Below are 26269 nucleotides of genomic sequence, written 5' to 3'. Positions count from 1 at the left end.
AGAGATACGGATCCATTGTTTTTTTCCTAGATTTACCCACAGTGGAGAAATATCATGGATTTTGAATGTCCGAGGAAAACTACATTACATTTTATTCTAGTTTTAGTCATCTTGACAAAAACTAAACCTACTTTTTTTCAGTTTTGATCATCACCGATCTGTTTTTGTTGGACTTAGTCTAGTTTTTTTTGTGGAAAAAAAGGCTGTCAATGAACATTTTTAGTCATACTTTTAGTCGATGAAGTTAACACTGGTTCCCAGGTGTCACAGTTCAGTACAGGGTTCAATTCATTGATTAAAAAGTAACACAAAGTCCAATTAGTGCAGCTTATACTTTGTTCCATCTAGTGTTATTTACAACTATCAGTGACAGCTGGTATAGCCTGTGGTGTATTAATCATGAGACGTAACATGTGGTGTACCAAACTAACAAGTACTATATGATTAGAGATGACAGGATTTAAAATGATGGGATACAGTAAGATGTTGTTATACCATATGATACAACATAACGTGATTCAATGCAGTATGAGGTGATTTAAAATGATACAGTATTATGACAAGACACGGCACGATAAAATATGGTACAGTATAATATGGTATGTTTGATACCATATGATAAGATACGGAAATAATAGAATCTAGAATAATAATATACAGTACATTAGAATAGGAAAACATATGATGCACTGTGATGCATTATAAAGTTATGTGATATGATATGCAAGATAACACATTATAGGATGATGGGGTGCAGTATACTGAGATTATATGAAATAATATTAGATTACAATAGGATAGGTAAGGTTAGGATACAAAATAATACGATATGGTATGATACAATATAGGATATGGGACTATAGGATACAGTGTGATACGCTATGATGTGATTCTACACGGTATGTTACAATACAGTATGATATGATACCATACGATTCAATGGGATACAATGTGATACGGTGTGATACAGTCCAGTATGATACAATACAATACAACACAATATGACATGATACAATAGGATACGAAACAAAGAGCTATTCAATTAGTTTGGAAAAGGGGACACTTCCTGAAAAGCATCCATATGAAGGGCCTGAGAGATATTGCATGACACTGTGAATAAGTGTTTGCCCACTTCCAATTTTTTTTCATATTTTTTCATATTTTTACACTGAAACATTTTAGAACATTAGAACCAACCTGGCCCTGTGGTCCCTAGACCTAATAACTGATTGTTCCACCCTTGGTGGCAGCAACTGCAAGTGTTTGTGATAACTGGCAATGAGTCTTTTACATTACTGCAGAGGAATTTTGACCCACTCGTCTTTGCATAACTGTTTTAATCCGGCCACAATGGAGGATTTGGCTACTGGTTGCATGCTTTTGCACTGCAAAATGGTGACAAAAACACAGAGGCTATCAAATTTTCAAAACAGTGTAATTTTGAGGCAACATTATTTTGAGGCCCGTTTTACCCCCCAAAAAAGCCAAATTCTGGAGAGAAACTCTACCCATCCGTTACGCTACTTAGCCTCACTTCCTAGCCAATACAACCAGTGAGTCCTTCTTAATGGGACAATGCTCACTGAAATCACTGGAGACCAATGTCACTACTACTGCTATTTAACTCATACGACTCAACTTCAAAATCCATTTAACAGAAAACACTTGCGTATGCACTCCAGCGTCCCATCCAGCACAAACCTGGAAGTGCTTCTTGCAGAGCATTTCTCCCTCAAAACAAGAAATGTATTTATGAAAGCCAAATATTGGTTTTCTGTTTAGTAAATCTGCCTTATGAGGTGACATTTTCATTGAACAGAGTCCTCAATTCAAAACTAGAACTGGTATAGAGACATACTGGATCTTCAAAGGGCCACTAAAAATGACATTGATCTGGCCCCAGGGCCTCCAACTGAATAGCCTGGCTGTAGGGTATGATATGGTAGGTTTGATATGGTGTGATAAGATACGGGTAAGTATTACAATGTGATGTGATACGATACGCCCTTCATATTTTGCATGGTTTTTCTACCCATAGGTTATTGAAAATAAACACAGCAGTACATAGTATTTCGTCAATCTGAAGTCAAACAGATATGAGATAGAGCTTTAGGTATGAGATATGGCACAATGAGGTACAATAAGCATAAAGTTAATATTGGGCTTCCTTAAAGATCATTTTTCCAGTGTTTTCCTCCACCTATTGTTCTTGTTTAATCAATTTGCATCATTTACCATGCTAACATGGAGTAGATTTGCTCCCTCAGAAAATCAATATCAGTCATATGTCAGCGCTACTTTTAGGTGTGGTAAGAAGTAATAAAAGCTTGTGATTTTTTCAACAGATGGCACTGAATTGTTCAGTATATTGTTATTATTTATTACAAAGACCATTTATTACAAAGAGTTGGTAGAGATGTACTAAAATAACAAATAAAGCATAATTAGGAATAAAGGTGTGAAACTTAAATTTAGAGCCTGTTTTCACACTTTTTTCAACAGTAACACCTTTTTTAACTTGTTTTTTAGTCTCCTCATCCTCTGCTTTGGTGTCTTTTGTTGTTTTTTTGTACTAATATGCACAAATATGTTTTCCTTTGCATTCTATCAAATCTGCTTGATCTTGCTCGATCTATTATTGATAGCCAGACTTGGTTGAAATGAAAAGAGTCTCCATGTTATTAAAAATCGATTCATGCTCTTTGATCCCCACATAAGCCTTTTGTCTTATCCTTCTCCTGCCGTCCTTTAACGCCTCTCTTCATCCCTCCATCACCCTCGCTCCACCTGCCCACCTGACTCCATTATATCAATTAATCCGTCCTTTGATTACCCAGCCTGTGATCATGACCTTTCTGTGTGTGTTTGTGTGCTTATTTGGCCCTGTGTTTTGTGAAGTGTGTGAGAAAGAGAAACAGTAAAGAATGAAATGACCTCCCCAGTAGTGGCCTTATTTTCTGTGTGCCCAGAGACGTAGTTGTTGTGTCAGTTTAATTTATTGGCTCTGTGAGAGTTTGTGCTTGGGAGAGCTCGTCCTTGTGTATGTGTCTCCAGCATGTGTGCTCCTATATATTTAGCCTCCTCTCCGGGGTCCTGCTAAGGAAACCATCAACCCCAGCTCTGCTCTTTGGTCATTTAACACAAGCTGACCTCCTCTGCCACCTCAGAACAAAGTTGCACAGACATGCACAAGTAGAACGGACTAAACATTGTAAACAGAATGTGTGAACATACACAAGCAACTGTTTTTAGAACTGCAGAGTCACCATGCTCCTTTTCTCTCAAGTATAAAAACAAACAGATAGATAGGGAATAACTGCCTTACCTCTCTCTTTTTCTTCCTCTCTTTCTTCACAGTCTGTCAGACACTTGACACTCTTGTCGCTCCATTTAGCAAAAGGCCAGCAAGCCGTTCACCTCTCCCTCTCTGTGTAGCCCTCCGCTCAATTATAGCACGCTTTAGCAGGAACACTATGCAGCGCTGGTTCCTCAAAAATTCTGTTTTATAGCTGCTTGTGTTTTATTCAATGTGCTAAAATCTTGTGCACTATGGAATGCACTGAACTGGAAAATGGGCATTCAAAGCAGTGGAGGGGGCAGAGATTTGTGACTCTAAGTCTGGATATGGTGAGGTTATGTCTACAAAAAGTTATGTTGGTTTTAAGCTGTGCAAAGTGCATGGTTTTGGATAAATGTATGTGAAAAACAGTCATCTTAAAATCCTGCAAGCAGCATATAATCATGTATAATAACTGAGCAGCCTTCAAGGGCTGGCACCTGAGAAGCATCCCCATAGCATGATGCTACCACCACGGTGCTTCACAGTGTCAATAACCTTTTCTCTAAGCTGCTTGGAGTGTTCTTTTGTTGTCATGGTGTAATGGTAGCCAGGAATACTGATTAATCAGTGACTGGACCTTTCAGAGACAGGTGTCTTAATACTGCAATCACTTACACACACATTCCCTGCATCACTTTGTAGAAATCTGTTTTCACTTTGACAGCTTTTTAATATGCTCACAATTTGACAACAAACCAGGTGGAGTTATACGGTATTACGCACAGGCTGTGTGTAATACTGCATACCTTACTGGAATGACTGTGCAGCTGTTACAATGAAAACACCGCAACAAAAGCTTTTGAACATACATTTTGTGTAATTCTTGTCCCTTATATCCAAAAAGGAAAACACATTTTCAAAGTGTAATGTTGTTCTCTTTGCGATCTCACTAGCTTGATTAGGATACACTCCCATACAGCTCTGTTGCCTTTCAGCAGTCTTGCAGTGACACGCAAGCCAAGCATGTACTTCTAGTGTCAAAGAATGAAACTAAGTCACATACACACCCAGTGTTAAAAGGGTAGTTTTTACAGCAGAAATAAACATGTTTACAGGCTGATTCAAAAATCCATTTTGGATGTAATAGTTCATGTCTTTATGGGTACACACTGTATGGGGAGTGATTTTTTTTTTCTTAAACTTGTCTTATTTGGTTCTAAGAAGGACACAAGTTATGAATAGATAGGGTTTCTCAGTTTTCAGATCTAAAGTCAGAATGAGTCAGCATTTTCTTTTTTCTGTTTGAAGATACATTTTTGTGCTTTTTATGACTTTATTTCTTGAGAGGACAACAGTGGATAGAGTCACTGGGAACACAGGGATGACAGAGTGAGGAGGAGATATGCAGGAAAAGAGTCGCAGGCTGGACTTGAACCTGGCCGCCCATGTACGCGTAGCCCTTTTGCACGTTGAGTCAGCATTTTCCCCATAGTTGTCACAGTGAATTAGCTTCAAATATAGCTTCATTCACTAAATGGTTGTTGTCACTCAGGTTTCATCTACTTTATACAGTCTGTGCTGACAACAGGCCAATCAGAGGAGAGAAACAGAAACAGTGCAGATGCTCCAGGGATTTTTTTTCTTTTCTTTTTTTTTTTTTTTTGTCTTTTCTTTTTATTTCCTTTTTTTCTGGCAACAAAAATGAAAGACAAACAGGCCAGATTTTTTGGTAAGACGTCACTATTATGTTAACCCCCCCCCTTCAAAAAATGAATACCGTTAATACCATTATATTACTCACCATATATTACTTTTATGGGCCGCTTTGTAACAAATTTCCCAGATACTGACAGTCAAAAATTAATTCTGGCCCTTAACTATTCAGGGTTTCTTTATGGAGTAAAAGCCCTTGTTACCTTTGTTTACTTAGCATACATAAATCACATAGTGCAAATATGCAGGACTTTGGCACTGACCTCTTAATTTCTGCTATTTGTCTCCTTTATTATGACACTTTTGACTAATTATGGTATAAAATTGCAAACACAGTGATCACAACTTAAGTTGCTTTCACTAAGTTATAGTTAAGTAGCTAAGTATAGCTAAGTTACAATTATGCAGTGTCCAAAAGCTGTTTTAGTTGTGTTTATGCAAATATATAATTAAGCCTTTGTTTCCTTTTGACTCGGTGTCTTTCTATTTATGCGTGTTGTTTTTCACTCTTGTTCCAGTCCCTATTTTCCTCCTAACACATCCTTTCTTCCCACCGTTCACAGCTCTCACCCCTCCATCTCTCATCCCTCTCTCTCTTTAGTGTAATAACCAATTAACTGCAGCTCCTGGTAGCCTAAATTTTTTATTTATTTCCTCATTAATTCATTTCCTGCTGAAAGCACACTCCGCAGTGATTGGCAGCTCGCGCTAATTGCGACTCAGTCTGTGAGTGTTGAAGATACGCTTTTGCACAAGCGCATACACCCAAACTCACGGACGCACTTACGCTCCAAACTTACAAGGTCATGCATATTGTGTCATACACAATCTAAACACACATATCAGGAAATGCAGCTCGATTCTGCAGACAGATTATGGGGGAAAGGCTTCAATTACAGCACATATGCACACGCACAGATCAGTGTGATGGTTTTAATTAGATCTGGCCTCCAACTCCAAGAGGGAAAGAAGGCAGATTACTGCCGTCCTCCATAATGGCCTCTTAACACTTCATCTGAGATTATAGCAGAGGGAGACAACTTCAAGGTCACTCGCACTGTTGAGGAGTAGAGATGTGTGGGAGAGGGTGTTTGAATACTTGGAAAATTCACACGCAGATCATCAAATGAAAAAGCACCATATTGTGGCAAAAATAAGAGGTTTTCAGTGGAGGATTGTACATGGACAAAATTAACTTCCCATTATTCTCTGTAGATTTTAACTCTTGGTACATTTCCTGCACAGCTGTCCTTGTGCTTTGAGCTGCATGAAGAGATAAAGAACTCCCCAATCAGCTGTAATCACAATATTTCTGTGTATATGACAGAAATATTACAGCCAGAAATCAGCATTACTACTGATTTGCAAGAGATTCAACACAATCAGTTGCACTCACACCCAAACCAAACCAAACACACACCCTAATAAGCCTTTTACTCATAATATCCAACTGATGACTACACATGACTACATACAGCTCATAGTTTATTCCTGCCCTCACACATGCATTATTCATCCCCTGGGGGGTTTTTAAGCATAATTAAGAGAGACGTGGAACTTTGAGCGGAGAGCTATGGATGGTGAAATCGCACTGACCATTAAGCATACTCATGGGGTACTTTTAGCTTTCCACTTACAAGTTATGTTCAAATTTTGTTTAGGGGTGTGAATGTTTCAGTATCTTATGATTTGAATCCTACTCTGGGGGTCCTGATTTGATTAGGCATCCATCACATTTGTTAAAAAGAGGTACTGATTTCAGTGTCTACTACAGTGTACTCAAGAAAGTACAAAAAAGATTTTTTAGTTTTTTTGCCTGTTTTTGTAGACTTTTAACAGCTGATTAGAATGATATAAATCAGAGCCCTGGGTGGGACTCTCTTTTTTTACATTACTGCAGCATGTCCCCACCCGCACCTGCAACAGGTGTGTCAAATCCCACCCACACTCCGCACTGATTCTGACAATCCATGTTAAATATCCCACATTCTTGTCATGCAAAACTGTGCCACATGTGGATAAAAAACTGCTGAGAACCTGACTGATTTAACTCATGGTTATGGCTTAGTAATAGCAATGTAAAAGTAATATTTTCCAACCTAATAGATATATGATTTATTTCAAAGTCATACAGAGGAGGAATTGTGTCCTGATCTCTGGAAAGTTTGTATGCCATAAAACCTGCAGCTCACTTCTATCAGCTCTCATAGACAGTAGGCTCATTTTTACTGTATTTATGCCATGCTGTTACCACCCTCATCCTCTGATGCTTAATGCAACAAGCCAATTTGCAATTTGCAGTTTTTCCCCAAATAACTGCATAATGGCTCAGCGTCTCTGCACCCCGGAGTGTTTGTGCAGTGCAGTGTTAGGTCAACAGCATAATAAGTGGAGCATTAAAGTTTTAGTGCGCACACTTTTCTGTGGAGCTTTAACAAAGCACCACATGGTCCACCTGCCTTGTGTTGCTGACTATGCAGAGTCAGACCCATATACAAACATGTTTACAAAGCACCAGCAACTTTAGCTGACAGCAATTAAACGATTTCTCAGGCATGCAGTGGGTCAATATAAAATTTCACACCGGCAAAGAAATTTTATTTAACCGTGGTCGTGAGGTCGTGAGATGTAAATTATCTCACACACAACAATGGTAGTGCATGGTAATAGCGATAATGGGAATATTTATAAGAAAAAAATCCACATAATAAACATTTAATATTAACATTAGATCAGCAAGGTGACCCATGACCAGTGTCATGGTAAAATTTTCATCCCAGTGCGCTGGAAGCCAAGGGTCAAGAAACAGCTGACGGTGGAATTTTTATGGTCCAAATGCTGAGTGCTAGAAAAGCTGAGCTGCCTTGTGTTTGTAGCTAAACTAAGTCTTGCCAGCACAAACAACAACACATTGGTGGATTCAAGGCCTTATGCTACATCACCTCCTTTACCTACGTCATAAATACTCTGGCCACTAGAGGTCACTGTCTTATGATAAACATAGCTATGGGCCGTTTATTCTGCCATACCTAATGAGAGCGCTATGTTTTAGCTGAATCAGAGCAGAAATAATCTTAAAGACACTTAAATTAATTAGAGCTTCAAACTGCGGATAACCCAAAATATCCATAAACCCAACTCCAGACCCCTCCTCTTCCTCCAGCAGCCAGGCCTTTAAATGGCCAGCCAATAAACCAGTCTGTCTTATAATAAAACCTTATTTGACTCCATTGACATATGATCCTGTTGTGTATATTTACCACAGAACATGACGGTGTTTATGTGAGGCTGTGTGAGGGATAGTGGGTGTGCATGCAGGCCTTTTTATGTATATGTATTCTGTGTATTGTGAGCAGCATGGAGGCTTTCCCTGTGTGGCTGCACAAAGCATGCTGGGAGAAAAACGCTGAGTCTTTGATGCTAACATGAAGTGTCACATCTCCCCTCGCAGTTGTGTGTATTCGTTGTGTAAGTGTGGGTGTATATGGTATGTGCACAATGACAACTTACGCAATTACGGCCTCCTTTTCTGCATTACGGTGCTGACTAAAATGCTGATGGACGTTCAGCCGTAAGCTGACACAAGCAATCACCCTGCTACCATTTGTGTGTGTGTGTGTGTGTGTGTGAAACATGCACCAACGTAGGCTCATTTTCAGCTTTAATGTTTGCGGCTGAGCGCTGCAGAGGCTGGACGCACACATATGCCGGCACAGACACTCGCCGTCTAAGAATAGTCCATTCACACATGAGTTCTGAGCCTCGGAGGGCTAGTTACTGTTCAGGGATTTAAGTAAAGTTCTGAAGGCAGTGCTGATCTGTACAGCAGGTCCTCCTCTGCTCCTCTAGCCGGAGAGTTTAGTGTGAGTTATAGTCTCTGTCTTGGATGTTAATCAGCTCATTAATGTTCCCTCCTCTAAAACGCTGAGATATAACCATCCCTCGCCATTTAGAGTGAACTAGTGCTGCTGCAGTCGTTACTTTTAAAGACATCGTTACTTTAGCTGAGGAATTATCACAGCTGTGACAACCAGAGCGGTTAATGTCAAGCTGTATTATTACAAGGCCTGACCAGAGAAATGGCTGGACCCCTGAACAGCCCAATGAACGGGGTCTCAAAAGATGTTCAGAATGGTTTAGCTCAACTGGCCCGTCCATGTTAGTCTTCCAGGAAATGGAAGACTTATCAATATAATGTCTAATATCTCTAAAATTGCATAAAATACTCACAGCATTGCCAGTCTTATGCCTCCAAGTGGATGGCGATGGATTGTCCTCAGCTGTCTGGCTGAACTAGCAGCAACTGTCAACCAACTCCATAACAAGACAATACCCACTCATGAAAGTTTTGTAAGCCAGACCATGAAAGCCAGGAAAGTCAACCCCTGAAGTGGCGAACGCCACTAGGTAATACATGTTTTAATCTTGATTATTAAAGTCTACAAAAATCCACTATCTCAAAATATCAGAATACTGCAGGAAAGTCCAGTTTGCAAAGGTTTCCTGAGCCTTCATTCTCCCATGCTGGTTTAGTACACACAACCACAATCAGGGGGAAGACTGCTGACTCAACAAATGTCTGGAAGACAATCATTGTCCTCCTCCATGAGGGAGGTAAGCCACATAAGGTCAGTGCTGAAGGGCAGGCTGTTCTCAGAGGCAGTATCAAAGCATATCCATGAAAAGTTGACTGGAATGGAAAAGCATGGTGAGAAAAGGTGCTTAAGCAAAGCAGATTCAAGACCTTAGGGGAGCTTTACATTAAATGGAAGCGGCTGGAGTCAGTGGATCAAGAGTCACCACACATAGACGAGTCCAAGCAATGGGTTCTATGCAATGGCCAATCCTGAGTCACAGATGTTGTCAAAAGTTTCCCACACAAGCTAAGAAGAAAAAGAACTGGACTTTTGCTCAGTGGTCCAAAATCCTGTTCTTAGATGAAAATAAGTGGAAAGCAAGGTCACAGAGTCTGGAGGAAGATCAGAGAGGCGCAGAATCCAAGGTGCTTGAAGTCCAGTGGTTTCAGGTTTCAGTGATGGTTTTTGGTGCCATATCATCTGCTGCTGTTGGTCCACTGTGTTTTATCAAGTCCAGAGTCAACATTGTCAGCCATCTACCAGGAGATTTTAGAGCATTTCGTGCTTCCATCTGCTGAGAGGCTTTAGAGATACTGATTTCCTTTTCTAGCAGGATTTTGCACCTGCCCACAGTGAAGCCATAACTACCGGAAAGTGGTTTACTGACCATGCTGTTACTGTGTTTGATTGAACTGGTCTGACCTGAACCCTGTAGAGAATCTCTGGGGAAATGTCAAAGGAAAGACGAGAGACACCAGACAAAATAAACTTGAAATATTTTGCCTTGTATAAGTTGAGATTAGACTATATGGAAGTTTCACATCTTGAATCAACTGAATAAAAATCCCTGTTTTTGTTTCATGGATGCAGCATGAGCCAGGAAGGCCACTTTTAACAGCTTTTCTCCCTCATTATATAAAACTCAACAGCCTTCTCTTGGTCAATAGATTTTCAGGGGCAATGGCTTCTTCACATAAAGGTAACATTAAAATGTATGTGATGAAAAGACTGACTGATGCATCAGCCAGTTCCAACTGCAGTTGTCTGAAATTGTTCCAGCAGAACCTCATAGACTTCTGAAGTATTCTTAAGTGTGTTCTGAATGTTTAAGTTGTGCAGAGTTCCTTCAGTACTTTAAGAGTTTCATGGAAAACCTTGACATTTAGATGGCAAAGAAAAGGATGCAGCATAATAAAAATGCACAGATATAAAAATCTAACATATTCACAGGATGCACATCTTATCAACATAAAAGCTTTGGAATCAGCCTTAAGTGAAGCTTTGGAATTCAAAGCCTTGCTCTCATCAGCCAAGCAGGACTTGACTACAATTTGCACTGTGCTTTATCTCCAAAGCTGCATTTCCACCCAACAGTCCAGCTCAGTTTGACTTGCCTTTTTTTTTTCATTTCATCTCTCTGAATTTGGGTGCCTAAATAACTGGTATGCAGCATCCTACTTGTTTGGCACCCTTCTATTTGGGTACCAGGCACACCCATCCAACCCTAACCTCTTGTTTCCATTTATGTTTGGTTACTGAGGCGACTGGAGGTCCATTCATACTGATTAATACTGAACCAAACCAGACCATTTTAATCACTATTCCTCTTTTACCCTCCTCTTTTTCCTCTTCTTTATTCAGCTCAGCTCTTTCCTCTCCTCCAACGAATCGATTCTTCTCCCCTCTTTTTTAAATGTTAAGGTTTATTACACTCTGCTTAACTCCACTCTCCATCCTTTTCTGTCTTGTTCCCTCTGCAGCCATTGGTGTTCAGATGACCTTGGATTTGATAGAGTCCAGATTGTGGGCCATTGCAGCACAGGTAAGTACACACAAGATCAAGTGTTCTCCACTTTAATGGTTCTTTTTACAAGTACCAGCACAGATGTTCACCCAGGGTGTCTTTCACTCTGGCTTTATTTGGATTTGACTATCTAAAGGATAAATATGTCACTGACAAATGATAACAACGATAAATATAACCCCAAGCTGGCCTCCAGCTAAGCTGCCAGCTGTTCACAACTTCCTGCTCTCTGAACAGTGATGGAATAATAAAAAGTTATGATGAACGCCAGGTTCCTCTGTGCACGATTTGGGAATAAACCTTGTAATTATTGTGTTATTGCTTCAGTTTTTCATGCTAGATTTGTTCTCATTTGTATGTATTTTTAATGTCCTTTATAAAACAGATTTATTGTAGCGCTGTGCTGGTGCTAATGAGGAATATGGCAAAATTTATGGTTGCATTAAGCAATGTTTATGGAATACAAACAACATAATCATGCTGTTATGCGTTTACTGAAGAACGATGACTTACTCTCACTGCTTCAAACTATTGTTAGAGGTTCTCTTCCTGATCAAACCTTGATTTTCTCTTCTTTATAAGGGGATGACCCATTATTGGCAGGGGACTGTCAGTCAACAGCCATTTTCAGGTTTTTCCAGAGATGTTCAATATGGTTCAAGCCAGGGCTCTTGCCGTTGTTCCAAAGCCTAAGCAAATATCTCTGTGTTTTGCTCATTCAGCTTTCCCTCAACCCTTACCAGTCTCCCAGTACTGGCATCGGAAAATTACCCCCACAACATGATGCTGCTACCACCATGCCCCACTGTTGGGATTGTATTTGGCCAGTCCTCTTGGCATAAAATTCAGAATTGTGACCAAACAGTTCAATCTTGGTTTAATCTGACCAGAGAATCTTGTTTCTCACTGTCTGAGAGTCCTTCAGGTGCCTTTTTGCAAACTCCAAGTGGGCTTTTGTGTGTTTTGCACTGATAAGCTTCCGTCTAGCCACTCTGCCATAAATCCCAGATCAGTGGAGGGCACAGTGATGGTTGTCCTTCTGGAAATTTGTCCCATCTCTACACAGGATCTCTGGAGCTCAGTCAGAGTGACCATCGGGTTCTTGGTCACCTCTCTTACTAAGGCCCTTCCTCCCTGATGGCTGAGTTTGCCTTGGGACCAGATCTTGGAAGAGTCCTGGTTGTGCCAAACTTCTGCCATTTGAGAATTATGGAGGCCACTGTCCTCTTGGGAACCTTGAGTGCAGCAGAAATTGTTATGTAGTACCCCTCAGATCTGTGCCTTGCAACAAGCTCTGTCTCTGAGCTCTGCAGGTAGTTCCTTTGACCTCAAGGCATGGTTTTTTCTCTGATAAGCATTGTCAACTGTGAGGCCTTCTACAGAAAGGTGTGTGCCTTTCCAAATCATGTCCACTCAACTTAAATTAGCATAGGTGGGCTAAGTCAAGATGTAGAAACATCTCTGCAAGATCAAGAGAAATAGGAGGCTCCTAAGGGACATTTCAATTGTTGTTGCAAAGCATACTTAGGGGGTCAGGGGAGTTGTCAACCAAGGTCAAGCTCGATGGCATCTCTTTGGTCTGGGCCTTGTCCCCCCTGGTAGTAGACTACTGGTGGTTCGGGCCCTTGGTAACCTTGCAAAGCAGATGGATACACCCGTCTCTGTGTTTCCCACTGGCGAATCCATCCTGCAAAGTTCCTGTCTGAACAGTTTGGGCCCGGTTAGAAAGTGACAGGACCAATCAGCAATGTGAGGCAGTGCTTTCGGGCGGGGCAGAGTTGTGACGGAAGCAAGCAGCAGCAAGAGGCCGGTGCAGCTGTGGCGGAAGACATTAGCGTGGATGCTGTTAAAGCGCCAGTTTTATTAGAAGTTGATGACATTTCTTCGTTAAAAGAAGAACAAAGAACAACAATGAGTCTTTTTCTTTTCAAAAACAACAAAAGTCATGTACTGACTGTCTACAGTCGCCATGGTTTGCGTTATGCAGTTCTGTATGGAGTTAACTCCTTGGTAGCGGCTACGCCATGTGTTTTGTTGCTCTGATTGGCCTGTGAAGATGTGACAGACAGAATGTTCATCCAATCACTGAGTTTTTTTTAAAAGTCTCTACCCTTTCCCAAACACTGTCTTTGAGCAGTTTACCAGATGGATGTGTGAAACAAATCCATCTGGCATGTCAGGTTAGGCCCTTGGAGCATCCACAGTAATACCAGGGGCTCATGGCAATCCCACTACCCACTCTAGGCCATGCTTATTTGCCACATCCACTCCTTACTCTGCCCTGAAGTAGTGGACTTTTGTCATTTTTCCAACAGATTATTTCTCATGTCCCTGGTTTATGCAAGGACATCCAGAGCACCACAAGGGTTGTGTAAATCCTCCTTCCTACCCCATGATGCCCTCATGCGGCTTACTTGCCACATCTACGCCTCATTTCAACCTTCATTTTTGGCCCAAACATACCTAAAAGTTCTGCACAGTACTGGATGTCAGTGTGGCATTTCAACACTGAAAACTAGGTTGCTGCTAAATAGTTTGCATTCAGTTAAATAGCTGTTGAGAGTACATATATTGTGCACTTCAAGGGTTAATCCACCTATCTGTTCTGAAACCTTTATTCCTGGGTGACAAGGAGTCAGGGGTTATAGCTTCTTTTTCTGCTCCATTAGTTTATAATTACAGTATTTACACTTTAATTCTAAGCTTAACATCGAGTTTTCCATAAGACTGCACCCACCATTACAGAGAGCTGTACCCTGATCCATTATTTTAAAAGATTAGTGTCCTTTTCAGCCAATAATTTGTGCCTTACACAGATAATTCACTACTCCAAGTGTAGGAGCATAGTATCCTCTGAATTCTCCCACACCTTCGAGAAAACATTTACTTGGAGAAAGCGGCTTAATTTAGCGTAACACCTTTGCTGTAGCAAGTGTTTGGTCCTCTCCTTTGCTCCCATGACTATAAATGACAGCAGTTAAAAGAGCATTAGGGCTGCTGGCTAGCCATTAAGTGATGAATTGGTAGCACGGTGAGGCTCTGAATTGTGTGTCTGTGTGTGCGCTGGGAGGAATGTGTATTTATGAAGGTGTAAAGACAAGAAAACTGTACATGCTTCTATTTATATTGATGTGTATCATATTAAGAGGAACCATATGCATGACCATCTGTGCACAAGTGTGTTTTTATGTCCATAGCCATCAACTAAGAGCTCATTAGCTTCATTAACTGCAGCCTTGTTATTCAGCAGATTGTTAATGAAAGTCTCTGTCATTTACCAGGGACTCCTCTACCAATCCTATCCTCAAGCCTCAATTTCTCTTAATTCTCTCCCCTCCATGCTTTCCTTCTCATCCTTTTCCCCCTCACTCTTCCCCCCAGATATCTTACATAATCATGCTATCCTCCTGTCATGTATTCACTGTCAGGCATCTTTATTTTATACTGTTTGTGTGCTCTTGCACTCACATGTGTGCATTCATGTGTATGTGCGTGAAATCCTGTCTGTGGTCTATTTTTAAGCTGTCTCGGGGCAGGCTGGAAGATTCTGTACTTACTGTAAATCCTAAATGAAATTGATGTAGTTGGAAGAAAGTATTGTAACCAGTAATGCAGCCGCCGCAAAAAACTTCACCTTTTAAAGAGTACATTTTCTCTGACTAATTTAAATCTTTGGATTTTCTTCCATGTTAAAACAGCAACCCCAATTTTGAAAAGTCTTAAACGGAAATAATAACAATGCAATGATTTGCAAATCTCATAACCCATATTTATTCCCAGTAGAACATAAACAGCACGTCAGATGTTGAAACTGAGACTTTTTACCATTTCTTGAAAAATATTAACTCATCTTGTTTTGATGGCAGTAACACATCTCAAAAAAGAAGGGACAAGGCCACCATTGTGTAGCATCTTCTTTAAGCAACTGTCCATAAACGTCTAGGAAATGGTTAGTTTCTGGAGTCTTGGGAGAGGAATGTTGTCTCATTCTTGTCTGATGTAGGATTCTAGCTGCTCAACAGTCCTGGGACTTCTTTCATTTTATCAGGCTGCAGGCGGACCAGTTAAGCACCCAGACTCTTCTACAGTGAAGCCATGCTGTTGTGACGGATATGTGGTTTAGCATTGTCTTATATGTAAGGCCTTCCCTGGAAGAGATGTTGTCCATACCATCAGACATGCAGGCTTTTGAACTGTGCACTCATAACAAGCCACTTGGTTCATGGACAGTGGTTTCCAAAAATAATTTTAAATTTGCATTCATCTGACCACAGAACAGTTTTCCATTTTGCCTCAGTCCATTATAAATGAGCTTAGGCACCGAGGAAAACAGTGGCATTTCTGGATCGTGTTCACACATGACTCCTTTTTTGCATGATACAGCTTTAATCACGTTTGTTGACGGCACAGTTAACTATGTTGGCAGACTGATTTCTGGAAGTGTCCCTGAGCCAATGCAGTGATTTTAAGTACAGAATCATGCCTGTTTTTAAAGCAGTGCCACCTGAGGGCTTAAAGATCACGAGCAACCAATTCTGACCTTCAGCCTTGTCACTTCAGAGAAGTGATTTCCCCAGATTCTAAATCTTCTATGTATTATATGCTGAAGATGGTGGGATATTCAAAGACTTTGCAATTTTAAATCGAGGAACATTTTTCTGAAATTGTTCTACAATTTTTGGATGCAGTTTTTGACAGATTAGTGAACCTCTGCCCATCTTTACTTCTGAGAGGCTCTGCCTCACTAAAATGCCCCTTTCATACTCAAATATGTTACTGACCTGTTGGCATTTAACCTAATAAGTTGCAATATGCACCTCCAGTTCTTTTTCATTACTTTTCCAGCCTTTGTTGCACCATCCCTACTTTTTGGAGATGTGTTGCTGCCTTCAAATTCAAAATGAGCTCATATTTTTCATGAAATTGAAAAATGTCCCAGTTTCAATATCTGTTATGGTTTTTATGTTCTACTCTGAATAAAATATAGGTTTATGAGTTTTGCATTCTGTTTTCATTTACATTTTACACGGCGCACTAACTTTTTCAGAATTGGGGCTGTATATCCATGGTGCTCAGGTGGTAAATTGGGATCCAAATATGAGTTGATGCAAAAATATTTTGCAGATGTTGAAATAAAGTAGGAAAAAAAAGAGGAAAAATTAGCCACATCCAAGGGTTTGAATTTTTTTAGTGTAAGCCACAGCGCCTGCTGCTGTCAACAGGAAGTTGCTGCTTCAATATTACCAGTAATTTCAATACTCTTTGTCTTATCCCACTCATTTTTGTTCATATGCATCCATAAGCATGGTTTTAAAAGCCATAAAGCTATGTCTAAAACTTTGGCCATGGCCATGTTCGCCATGAAACAGGAAGGAGTTTTTCCAGGGGCTTTAAACACAAGTACAGCCACTGAACTTGGTAGACAAGAGACACAATTTATAACAGCATTTGAAGGATTATCTCATTGCTCTGTTTCTCCTTTAAAGAGTAGCTACCTTATAATTTACTTAATACATTCATAAATACATAACACACTTCATCTTAGGAGAAAACATCATTTTATGGGATTCTGCTCAGAGTCTCCATGGACCCCTGGGAAGAGTTACATAAGTGAGGGAAAGCCCAGACCCTACAGCGACAGTTTAAGGACAACTGCCTCAGAATAAGACGTTATTAGAAGATGAATTATGAATAAGTGAGGGGAGGGAAAAAGCAGGAGCTGCCATCTAATAGGCATCAGTCAGGATGTTATTAGGAAAATGTTCTGACATCACTGTACAGCACACTCTGCTCTTACTGTCCCAATGTGTCTGCTTCCGTGGTGTTTAAATATGAAAGAATTAAAAAAAAAGAAACACTGTGAATACTTCATCGCCTCCCTCCACCGACACATCTTGTTACCACCTCGGTTAAATCTGCAAACCTGTGATTGAATACAAACGTGTCACATTAAAATAAACAGTGTGAATCCGGCTGTGTGAGCAGCCATATGTCTCTCACACTCCATTGCTGCTATTATTCGTCTGCCAGAGAGTGCAGATGCATCGAGAGGCTGCGAGGTGATAGTAATGAGAATTAAAAGATGATAGATTTTTTGCCATTCGCATCTTGGCATGCTCTTCATCTCACTGACAAGACTCAGCTGCTCTGCCTTTATCTGGAATTCCTGTTGGTTACTTACATCCTGTTCCAGTGTTGTTGTTGCTTAACTCTGGAGATGTGAGATGAAAATATGCATCAACAACAAGCAGAAATTGATACGTCTGTAACTTTAAAATACCATTATTTATGGCTTTATAATCTTTAGAAATAGAACTTCTTCTTTTTGGAAGTTTATGATACTGTGGTGTGCAGCGTGAGCAAACAGCAGGATCTTCAGCTATGGTGAGAAAATGACTGAGGTTCAGGAAGTGCTAATTGATGCTCACACATCTTTTTTACTTCTCATGATACCACCAGACGAGACATGTGAACCTTGACTTTTTAAACAAGCTTTAAATGTGTGATTCAATGAACCCATTTAAGCCTTGGTACTGTGATGATGCCACCTTTGCAATAAGATGGTTCGAGAAAATTCATCCCTGCTGGATATTCCACAGTCATGGGACCCCTGCTTTCTACAGCTGAAAGACTGAAGAGCTACAGCTGTACCCTACCTAACAGCTTGTTCTCTCTCATATCACGGATGCTTAATGTCAGACAAAACTTTTTGCATGGTCAATTGCATTTAGTCTTGTTTTAGTCTCTTTGACTGAATTAAACCTGCTTTTGTCCGAGATTTAGTCATCAAATATCTATTTTTAGCTAGCCTTGGTCTAGTCTTCATGGAAAAAAGATAACTGATAAACATTTTTGGTCGAGTTTTAGTTGAAAAAATTAAAGTTGCAGCATACCGAGACCCTATGCTTCCAACTTTGTGGCAACAGTTTGGAGAAGTTCCTTTCTATTCCCACATGACTGTGACCCAGTTCACAAGGCAAGGACTATAAAGACACGGTTTGATGAGTTTGGTTTGACATTTTTGCACAATTAGCCGCTATTGACATTTTTTTTGCTACTTTTTTCTGCTTCGCACCACTTTTTTGACCATTTTGCCACTTTTGACCCTTTTTTGCCTCTGTAAACCAATTTTTCATACTCTCTACCTATTTTTGCCAATTTTAAACCCTCTTCGCCACTTTTTGTGCCATTTTTGCCACTTTTATTGCCCACTTTTTATCAATTTTGCACACTTTTTACCCATTTTGCTCCTTTTTACACATTTTTGCCACTTTTCAACCGCTATTCGCCACTTTCTCTGCCATTTTTGCCGCTTTTGATCCATTTTTGCCTCTGTTAATGCTGATTCTGATTCAATTTTGCACACTTTATGCCCAATTAGCCTCTATTTACATATTTTTGCTACTTTTTAACTGCTTCTCACCACTTTTTTGGCCATTTTTGCCAATTTTGACCCGTTTTTGCTTGTCTTAACAGGTTTTTTAAGATTTATTTTTCTGCTTTTCTTTGCCTTTACTGATAGAGAGGACAGTGGATAGAATCAGAAACAGGGCTGAGAGAGCTGGGGAGAGACATGCGGGAAAGGGCCACAAGCCAGATTTGAACCCGGGCCACCCGCGTACATGGGGTGCACCTTAAACCACTTGGCCATCTGCATCCCATGTTAACTGATTCTGACAACTTTCTGCCTACTTTGGCCCTCTTCAACTGCTTTTCACCACTTTTTCTGCTGTTTTGCTACTTTGACCCATTTTTGCCTCTGGTAACCCATTTTTGCCACTTTTTAACCTATTATTTCAACTTTTCACCACTTTTTCTGCCATTTTTACGATATATACTCAGTAGGCCTCTTTTAACCAAATTTTGCCCTTTTTTACCCATTCTGTTGCATTCAGGCCATTTTGCCACTTTTTTTTAACTTGTTCCATCACTATTTCTGCCATTTTGCCTCTGTTAACCCATTTATTCTGTTTATTAGCCCCTTTTTATCACTCTTTATGCACTCTTTATTACATTTATTTTTGTTTTGTGCCTCAGTGCACAAAGAAAAGACAATCAAGACATGATTTGATGAGTTTGGTGTGAAGAACTTGACTGGCCCACATAGAGTGCTGACCTCAACCCCATCGAGCACCTTTGGGATGAACTGGAATGGAGATTGCAAGCCAGGCCTTTTCGCCCAACATCAGTGCCTGGACTCATAAATGCTCTACTGAATGAACTGAAAGAAATTCCCACAAAAATACTCCAAAATCTTATGTAAAGCCTTCCAAGAAGAGTGGAAGCTGTTTTAGCAGCAAAAGGGTCCAACTCCATATCAAAGTGCATATATTTAAATACAGTGTCATTACAGTTCCTGTTGGTGTGATGTTACATTATATACAGATAATCTTAAATGATGATATGATGATATGAACATTTTTCCAACAGATCTTGCCCCACATGGAGGCCTGCTATTTACGAACACACAGTGGGAGAAGTTCATCATCTCTCTCTGACCACTCTCTGGATTGTAGTTTATTTCAGGGGGCAGTGATGGGAAGCGGAGAGAAAGACTGACACTTTTGTGTAATAGGATCGAAAAGGATGATAGATCATCTTATTCACACTTGGACACGCTCTATATAGCTCGACCGTGATTCCAAGACATTTTGTCCATAGACATCGAACCATACAGCACACACATAGGATGAAATAATGGAGAAAGTAGTGATATTTAGACAAAAGAGCCTTCCTGTTAGAAAACAGAAACTAAATGTCCACCTCCAACTACTGATGTTAAGAAATTAAAATCAGCATGTTGTTTAAAAATCTGCAAATATTTGCCGTCTTTTGCCCTGTTGTGAAACATGAGAAGATGTATGACTTATCATCTGCAATCTAACAGCAATGGAGTGAGACGCTCCATTCAGTGGATTGACCTACACATCATTAACTGAAGTAATGTTCTCTCTCCTCTTTATTCTCTTCTTATCTCCCTTTGTTCCTCCGTCTTCGTCTTCTCAGCCAAATGACACAGATGTAAGTATGAATAACTTTCCAATTACTTCCTTTTTTTCTCAGAGTAAAATTCAACATCCTTACCACATGCTGAGCACTAAGTTGGTTTCACAGCCCTGATCACACAATCACTGACATGTGATTACAAGTGCAAGCTTGCAAACAAGGCTCTCAGGAGCTACTCGCAGGTAGATGATATGGCACACAGAAATTACCACCTTCACACCCACACTGACATGTCTTTTCACAAACACCAGCACTTGCTAACACGGACATGTTTGAGCATAACACCTTCTCACTCAACAGAAAAATATACTTTCACCTCTTTTTATGGCTTGAGTTTTTCCTCTAAACTCTAGGATATTGGCACCCACCACAGTTTTGAACAACTCTTCAGCTTTCTGTTGCACCGGTTGTATATTTTCTAGTACATGCTTTTATTTTTATACATGCCTGTTTATGCATATTCTATAAGAGTGGGAGTACTGTTGTTCACCAGCTGTCCAGTTTTTTCTCCTTCCATGTTCACGTTTTGCACCTAAACATAAAGACCAATTCTTTATATATACTTGGCAACAACCCTGGCTCTTATTCTAAAACTAAGTCTACTCTAAGGCAAAGAAACTTTCTATTTGCTCTGACTTTCTGTCTTTCTTGCAGTGCTCTGATGTGGACTGGGCTTGTCCTTTACGCTGTGACAGCTATGTGAGTATATGATCCACCCGAGCCTTTTTACACCTGTTAGCTCTTTTAAAACTTTGACAAAAACCTCTTTAATGTCAAACTGAAAACAGATTTCTTCAAAGTGATGCAGGAAATATGTCCCAAGTGATTGTAGTGTAAAGACAGCTGTGTCTGGAAGGTCCAGTCACTGGTGAATCAGTATTCCTGGCTACCATTACATAATGAAGACAAAAGAACACTCCAAGCCACTCAGAGAAATTGTTATTGAAAAGTTTAAGTAAGGGGATGGATACAAAAAATCCAAGGTGGAGTTCAGTTAAATCCACCATGAAGAAATGGAAGGAATATGGCACATATGTAAATTTGCCTAGATCAGGCTGTCCTCACAAACTGTTTGACCAAGAAGGAGACTAGTGAGAGAGGCCACCAAGACACCAACGACTCATCTGAAGGAGATTCAAGCTTCAGCAGCTGAGATGGAGAGATTCTGCATACAACTGTTGCCCAGGTTTTTCACCAGTCAAAGCTTTATGGGAGAGTGTCACAGAGAAAGCTGCTGTTAAAGAAAACTCTTTAAATCTTGACTAGAGTTCACCAAAAGGCATGTAGGAGACTCCATGGTCAAGCAGAAGAAATTTCTTTGGTCTGGTGATGCCAAAATGGTGCTTTTTGGCTATCAGACAAGACTCTATGTTTGGAAAACACTGCACATCATCACAAACATACCATCTCCACTGTGAAGCATATGTTGGCAGCATCATGCTGTGGGATGCTTCTCAACAGCTGGCCTTGGAAGGCTTGCAAAGGTAGAGAGTAAAATTAATGCAGCAAACTATAGGACAATCTTATTCAGTCTGCAAAAGAACTACAGCTTGAGAGAAGATTTATTTTTCAGCAAGACAATGACCCAAAACATACAGCAAAAGCAACACAGAAATGTTTTAAAGACAACAAAGTGAACGTTCTGGAGTGGCTGAGTCAAAGCCCAAAGCAGCCAAAGGTGGCAGTCACTTATTTTACCTTACATATTTTATATCACTAAACAGTTTTTTTTTTTGTTTTTTTTTTTTTCAGAAAAGTCAAATTATATTGAGCATGATTGATTTATAAAATCAATGAAAGGGTAAAACATCCCAGGGAGTGAGTACTTTTTATAGGCACTGTAAGAGCAGAGTAAGATCTGTCCTCTCTCTCACATAGACAGGTAGGGTGTATGTGTTTATTGTTGCACCAACTCCTACAAGTGTTAACATCATTCATAGAATAGTTTTCCCCCCAAGACAATATAAATTAATTAGTGTTAAGCAAATGCTGATAATGAAAACAGAATTTACTAAAAGTCAGGCTCTTTGATAATCATTTATCAAATTCACATCCTTGTTAAAATGGATTTAAAACTTTTATTGCTGATGATTATGGTTTAGTGGAACAAAGATGTTCAATGTAAGAAACTGCCTCATAGAGGCTTCATTTTGGTAGATTTTGAGTTGTAATGATCATCCTCACTGTTATGTTTTTCTGTGGTGTTTGACACAGATCCCTCCCATTGTTTGTAATTGCTGTCGCTGTTTCTGTCTCTCTCCTGTCTCAGGAACTCGAGTGCTACGTGATTGACAATAATGGCTTTGTCCTAATTTCCAAACAGCGCAATGATGTGAGTGCATGCACAAACACCTCCTAGTTTTAGACCTGATTATCAGTGAGCTTTCAGGCCTTTTAGTATGTGGCCTAACATGAAAAGAGCACACCTTCAGTACCGATCAAAGCTTTCCAACAGCTGTATTATTTAAAGGTACATTTGTATTTGGCATAATCACATCTGTCATTCAGTGAAATGCTGTCAACCAGTAATGCAGATGTCCCATTTCTGACATGGATAAAAAAATATATATATAAAAATCACTGATTTTTTTTTTTAACATTTTCTGTTTTCTTTGATTGTCTAAATTACTCCAATGGCTCGTCCCAAACTTTAGTTGTATTTTAAAATGCTTTCATTTTTTTTTACATAACCCAACAGCAGTGACAACTTGGAGTCAGGTTTTTAAACTACACCCTTTTCCCATGGTAGTTATCAATGAAAGTGTGATCTTAAGATGGGTTTTTTCTCATGTACAGTGCTTAACAAATTTATTAGACTGCCTGTCATATTTGTCTCAGAGACCATCCAGCATCATGAAGTGCTTTAATGCAGACTCTTTCATTTTCAGTGAGCTCTCCGCATTTTACCATTTTGAACGGGAATGAGGAATTTCAAACTGAATTCACCTTTTCATACCCAAATTTGAGCCGGCTCACTGGGCTTCTCTGAGAAGTCAGAAATGAATCAAGCATAACATTCAACCACTAAAACTCATTTTTCTGTTCAGGAATGCAAGTCAATAACTATAATTTGACATATTAATCAAGAAATAATAATGTGCTTTACTATTTTTTCAGTTATTTTGTAAATCAGTAAATTTAAAAATTCATGGATAACAATAATTATATTTTAGCATTAAAAATATCATTTGGGTTTAAGAGCTTCTACATATTGGTGTATTAACCATTGCAGAAACATGAAAAAAATGATTTTGGTAATTACCAATGCTGTTAATTTAGGGCAGCTGTGGCATAAACCTTACTTTGGGTGGTGGTCTAATAAATTTGTTAAGCACTGTATAACAAAAGAATTACAAGAACTGTGAAAGATTCACATGGAAAAAAAATTGAACACTGAAGTTATTGAGCTTAAAAAACTGGAAAAGGCTACAGTGCATTTTATTCTACTAAAATCCAAAAAGGACATATATTTATATATCTAATTTTACCCGGATTTAATGTGATAACTAGTTACATTCTTTAATTTTTCATAAAATGACCAAATTACTCAAAATCATAGAAAAACCAGCATTATTATTCCAAGATAAAAAGATAAATAAGCTGAGATTTCAGAAAGAAAAGTAAATTAGAAAAGGCTCTTCCTGTGGGTTAACAGAGTAAAGAAAATACATAAATATATATGTCCTCTTAGGGCTTCTGTAGTACTTTAAGTCAATGAATCAAAACTATGAGTTTTATGTTCTTTTTATGTTTTCATTTTTAATAAATCAAGAAGGAAGTGGTAGAAATAAATCTAAATTTGCAATAAATCATTGTTTTTAATTTTATTTGCTTGCTTTATTAAGAAAGGAAAAGTTCATACTGTATGTTTTCTTTTATTGATTAATAAGCAGTTGAACAGGTGTACCTAATAAAGTGATCGATGAGTGTGTGGTTGCATGCAATACATTAAAAGCTTTGCACGGCACGTAAATAAATCTTTATTTTCTTGCAATTCACAGTCATGAAAGAAAAATACATATTTTCTTTTGTGTCCTTTGAGGACATCTGACTTTACACAGACATAAACAAGCAGACAAACCTGGCAATTTTCAGCCACAATGGGAGCAGAAAGGTTATTGGCCTGTTTTTGGCTGAATGAGCAGTCCATGAATCGAGACAGCATTGTGAAGTGACACTACAATCTATTGACATTGGTTCTTCATTTTAAACCAGTTCAGTTTCAGGGCATAAGATGTGGATTTACTGCCTTTAATTCCTATTTCAGTGTACAGATATGAATTGACATGAGGTCATGTGAAAGCAGCACATGTGATTAGAAAGACTGCTCCTAAACCAACACAGACCATAACACAGTTGGATGAATAATTGATCACACGGTTCAAAGTGAGGTGAGAGGGAAAAGGAAGAACACATCTGAAGGAAGTCAATATCCTCTGTCACTGTTAACATGCTCAGCGCTACACATCATTTCACATGTTTGATTTTGCCCTTTTTCTTCCCTGATAGGCTGGGAGGTTCTTCGGAGAGGTTGACGGATCAGTGATGACTACTCTGATAAGAATGGGCATGTTTAAAAGGTAATGTCTTCTGATGCACTCTGATGTCTGCTGTGTTTAAATCACTGCTACCAAGTTTGATTCTGCTGTTGGGCTCTGTCTCACCCAGCAGGTTGAGTTGTAAATGTTCTTTTTCAATCCGAACCATGCATTAGTATGCATTTGAGACTCCTAGCCTGAAGGATGTGCTTTACTGTCATTAAAGAGACTCAGATGCTTTGTTTTTGTTGCTGTTTTGATCTCTCTACGTGCTGAGGGTACCTTATGCAGCCATCTTTGTATTTCTGCTTCCTTCTTTTCCCTTTTTCTCCCCGTTTGAGCTTCTTAGCATTTTTTCCCCCTCCCTCTTACTTTTAGCCCGTCTTTTATGTTTGAAATCTCATGAGTGATGTGCTATTTTTAAACAGCTAAAAGATTTCGTCATGCTTCATTTGTCACAGGATATTACATAACGGGGGGTTTGAGCATGCATTAACTTCAGGGGCTGTGTGCGTATATGTTTCCGCGCCCTGCATGTTGATGCATCTGGCAAATTGGTGTTTGCTGTTGTGCAACTCACTGCATATGGACCAAATAGGCACGGTGTGAAAAATCAACAGAAGAAAAAGTTGTCTTTAAATGGAAACTGCAGCACTAAGATGATTTTCTTTCCAGGGTCTTTTTCTTATATTTAAAGTAAATGATGTTTCAGCTTTATAGCTCTGTTTGTTTCAGTCTTAAAGGGGTCTATGCCACCTGAAGGCCCTTATTTTGTATTCTTGTGTCTGTTTTTCCTCAGAGTGTCTTTGTTTGACTACCAGGCCATGTGTAAGATGAGCTCCCACTCTGTCAGTAGTGCTCGTCCACTCCTCAGTGTATGTATTCTCTCTATATGCAGTTTTATAACCATCATGCTCCACTCATTTCTGCAGTATCTATAATCTATATATATATTTATATCTTTCTCCTCAGCCTTTCTATGGTTTGGCTGCAGCCTTCAAGTGGTTCCTCTCCAACTTCCTGCTGTAAGTGTTGCTAGGGACAACCAGAATGTCAGTGTTTTGAATAAGAAGGGGATTGTTAAAAATAAAAAGCTATGATATACATTATATGGACAAAAGTATTTGGTCACAGCTGTTAATTCTTAAATTCAGGTGTATCAATCAGACTGGTTGCCACAGGTGTATTAAATCAAGCAACTAGCCATGCAGTCTACAAGATGAATGCAAATATTCCCCACATTAGCTGAGATACCTCTCCTTATTTATCATGGAATTATTACTGTGTTGACTCGTTAAGATTAAAGTCACTCCAAGCTGCTTAAAGAAGACTAACAGGCTAGTTACCCTGT

The 26269-nt window shown here is 39.4% G+C and overlaps 2 protein-coding genes across 4 annotated transcripts in view; one reads left to right on the top strand and one right to left on the bottom strand.

Annotated features, from left to right (window-relative positions):
* The window catches only part of lrtm2a (leucine-rich repeats and transmembrane domains 2a), a 68044-nt gene extending 64665 nt beyond the window's left edge, over window positions 1-3379 (bottom strand). Inside the window, exon 1 of the mRNA XM_041780812.1 lies at window positions 3326-3379. The gene's annotated coding sequence lies outside the window, so the exon portion shown is untranslated. The remainder of the gene's footprint in view (window positions 1-3325) is intronic.
* cacna2d4a (calcium channel, voltage-dependent, alpha 2/delta subunit 4a) overlaps window positions 1-26269 on the top strand; it is a 149631-nt gene that overhangs the window by 117797 nt on the left and 5565 nt on the right. For all 3 annotated transcript variants that reach the window (XM_041780811.1, XM_041780810.1, XM_041780809.1), the window contains 7 exons: window positions 11331-11392; window positions 20381-20395; window positions 21035-21079; window positions 22650-22712; window positions 24890-24960; window positions 25718-25793; window positions 25891-25943. In XM_041780811.1, coding sequence (XP_041636745.1) covers window positions 11331-11392; window positions 20381-20395; window positions 21035-21079; window positions 22650-22712; window positions 24890-24960; window positions 25718-25793; window positions 25891-25943 — 385 coding nt within the window. The remainder of the gene's footprint in view (window positions 1-11330; window positions 11393-20380; window positions 20396-21034; window positions 21080-22649; window positions 22713-24889; window positions 24961-25717; window positions 25794-25890; window positions 25944-26269) is intronic.

This window comes from Cheilinus undulatus, linkage group 23 (genome assembly GCF_018320785.1).
Source record: "Cheilinus undulatus linkage group 23, ASM1832078v1, whole genome shotgun sequence".
In the NCBI taxonomy this organism is placed as follows: Eukaryota; Metazoa; Chordata; class Actinopteri; order Labriformes; family Labridae; genus Cheilinus; species Cheilinus undulatus.
Note: the sequence above shows the minus strand (reverse complement) of the source record. Positions and strands in the feature narration are given on the sequence as shown.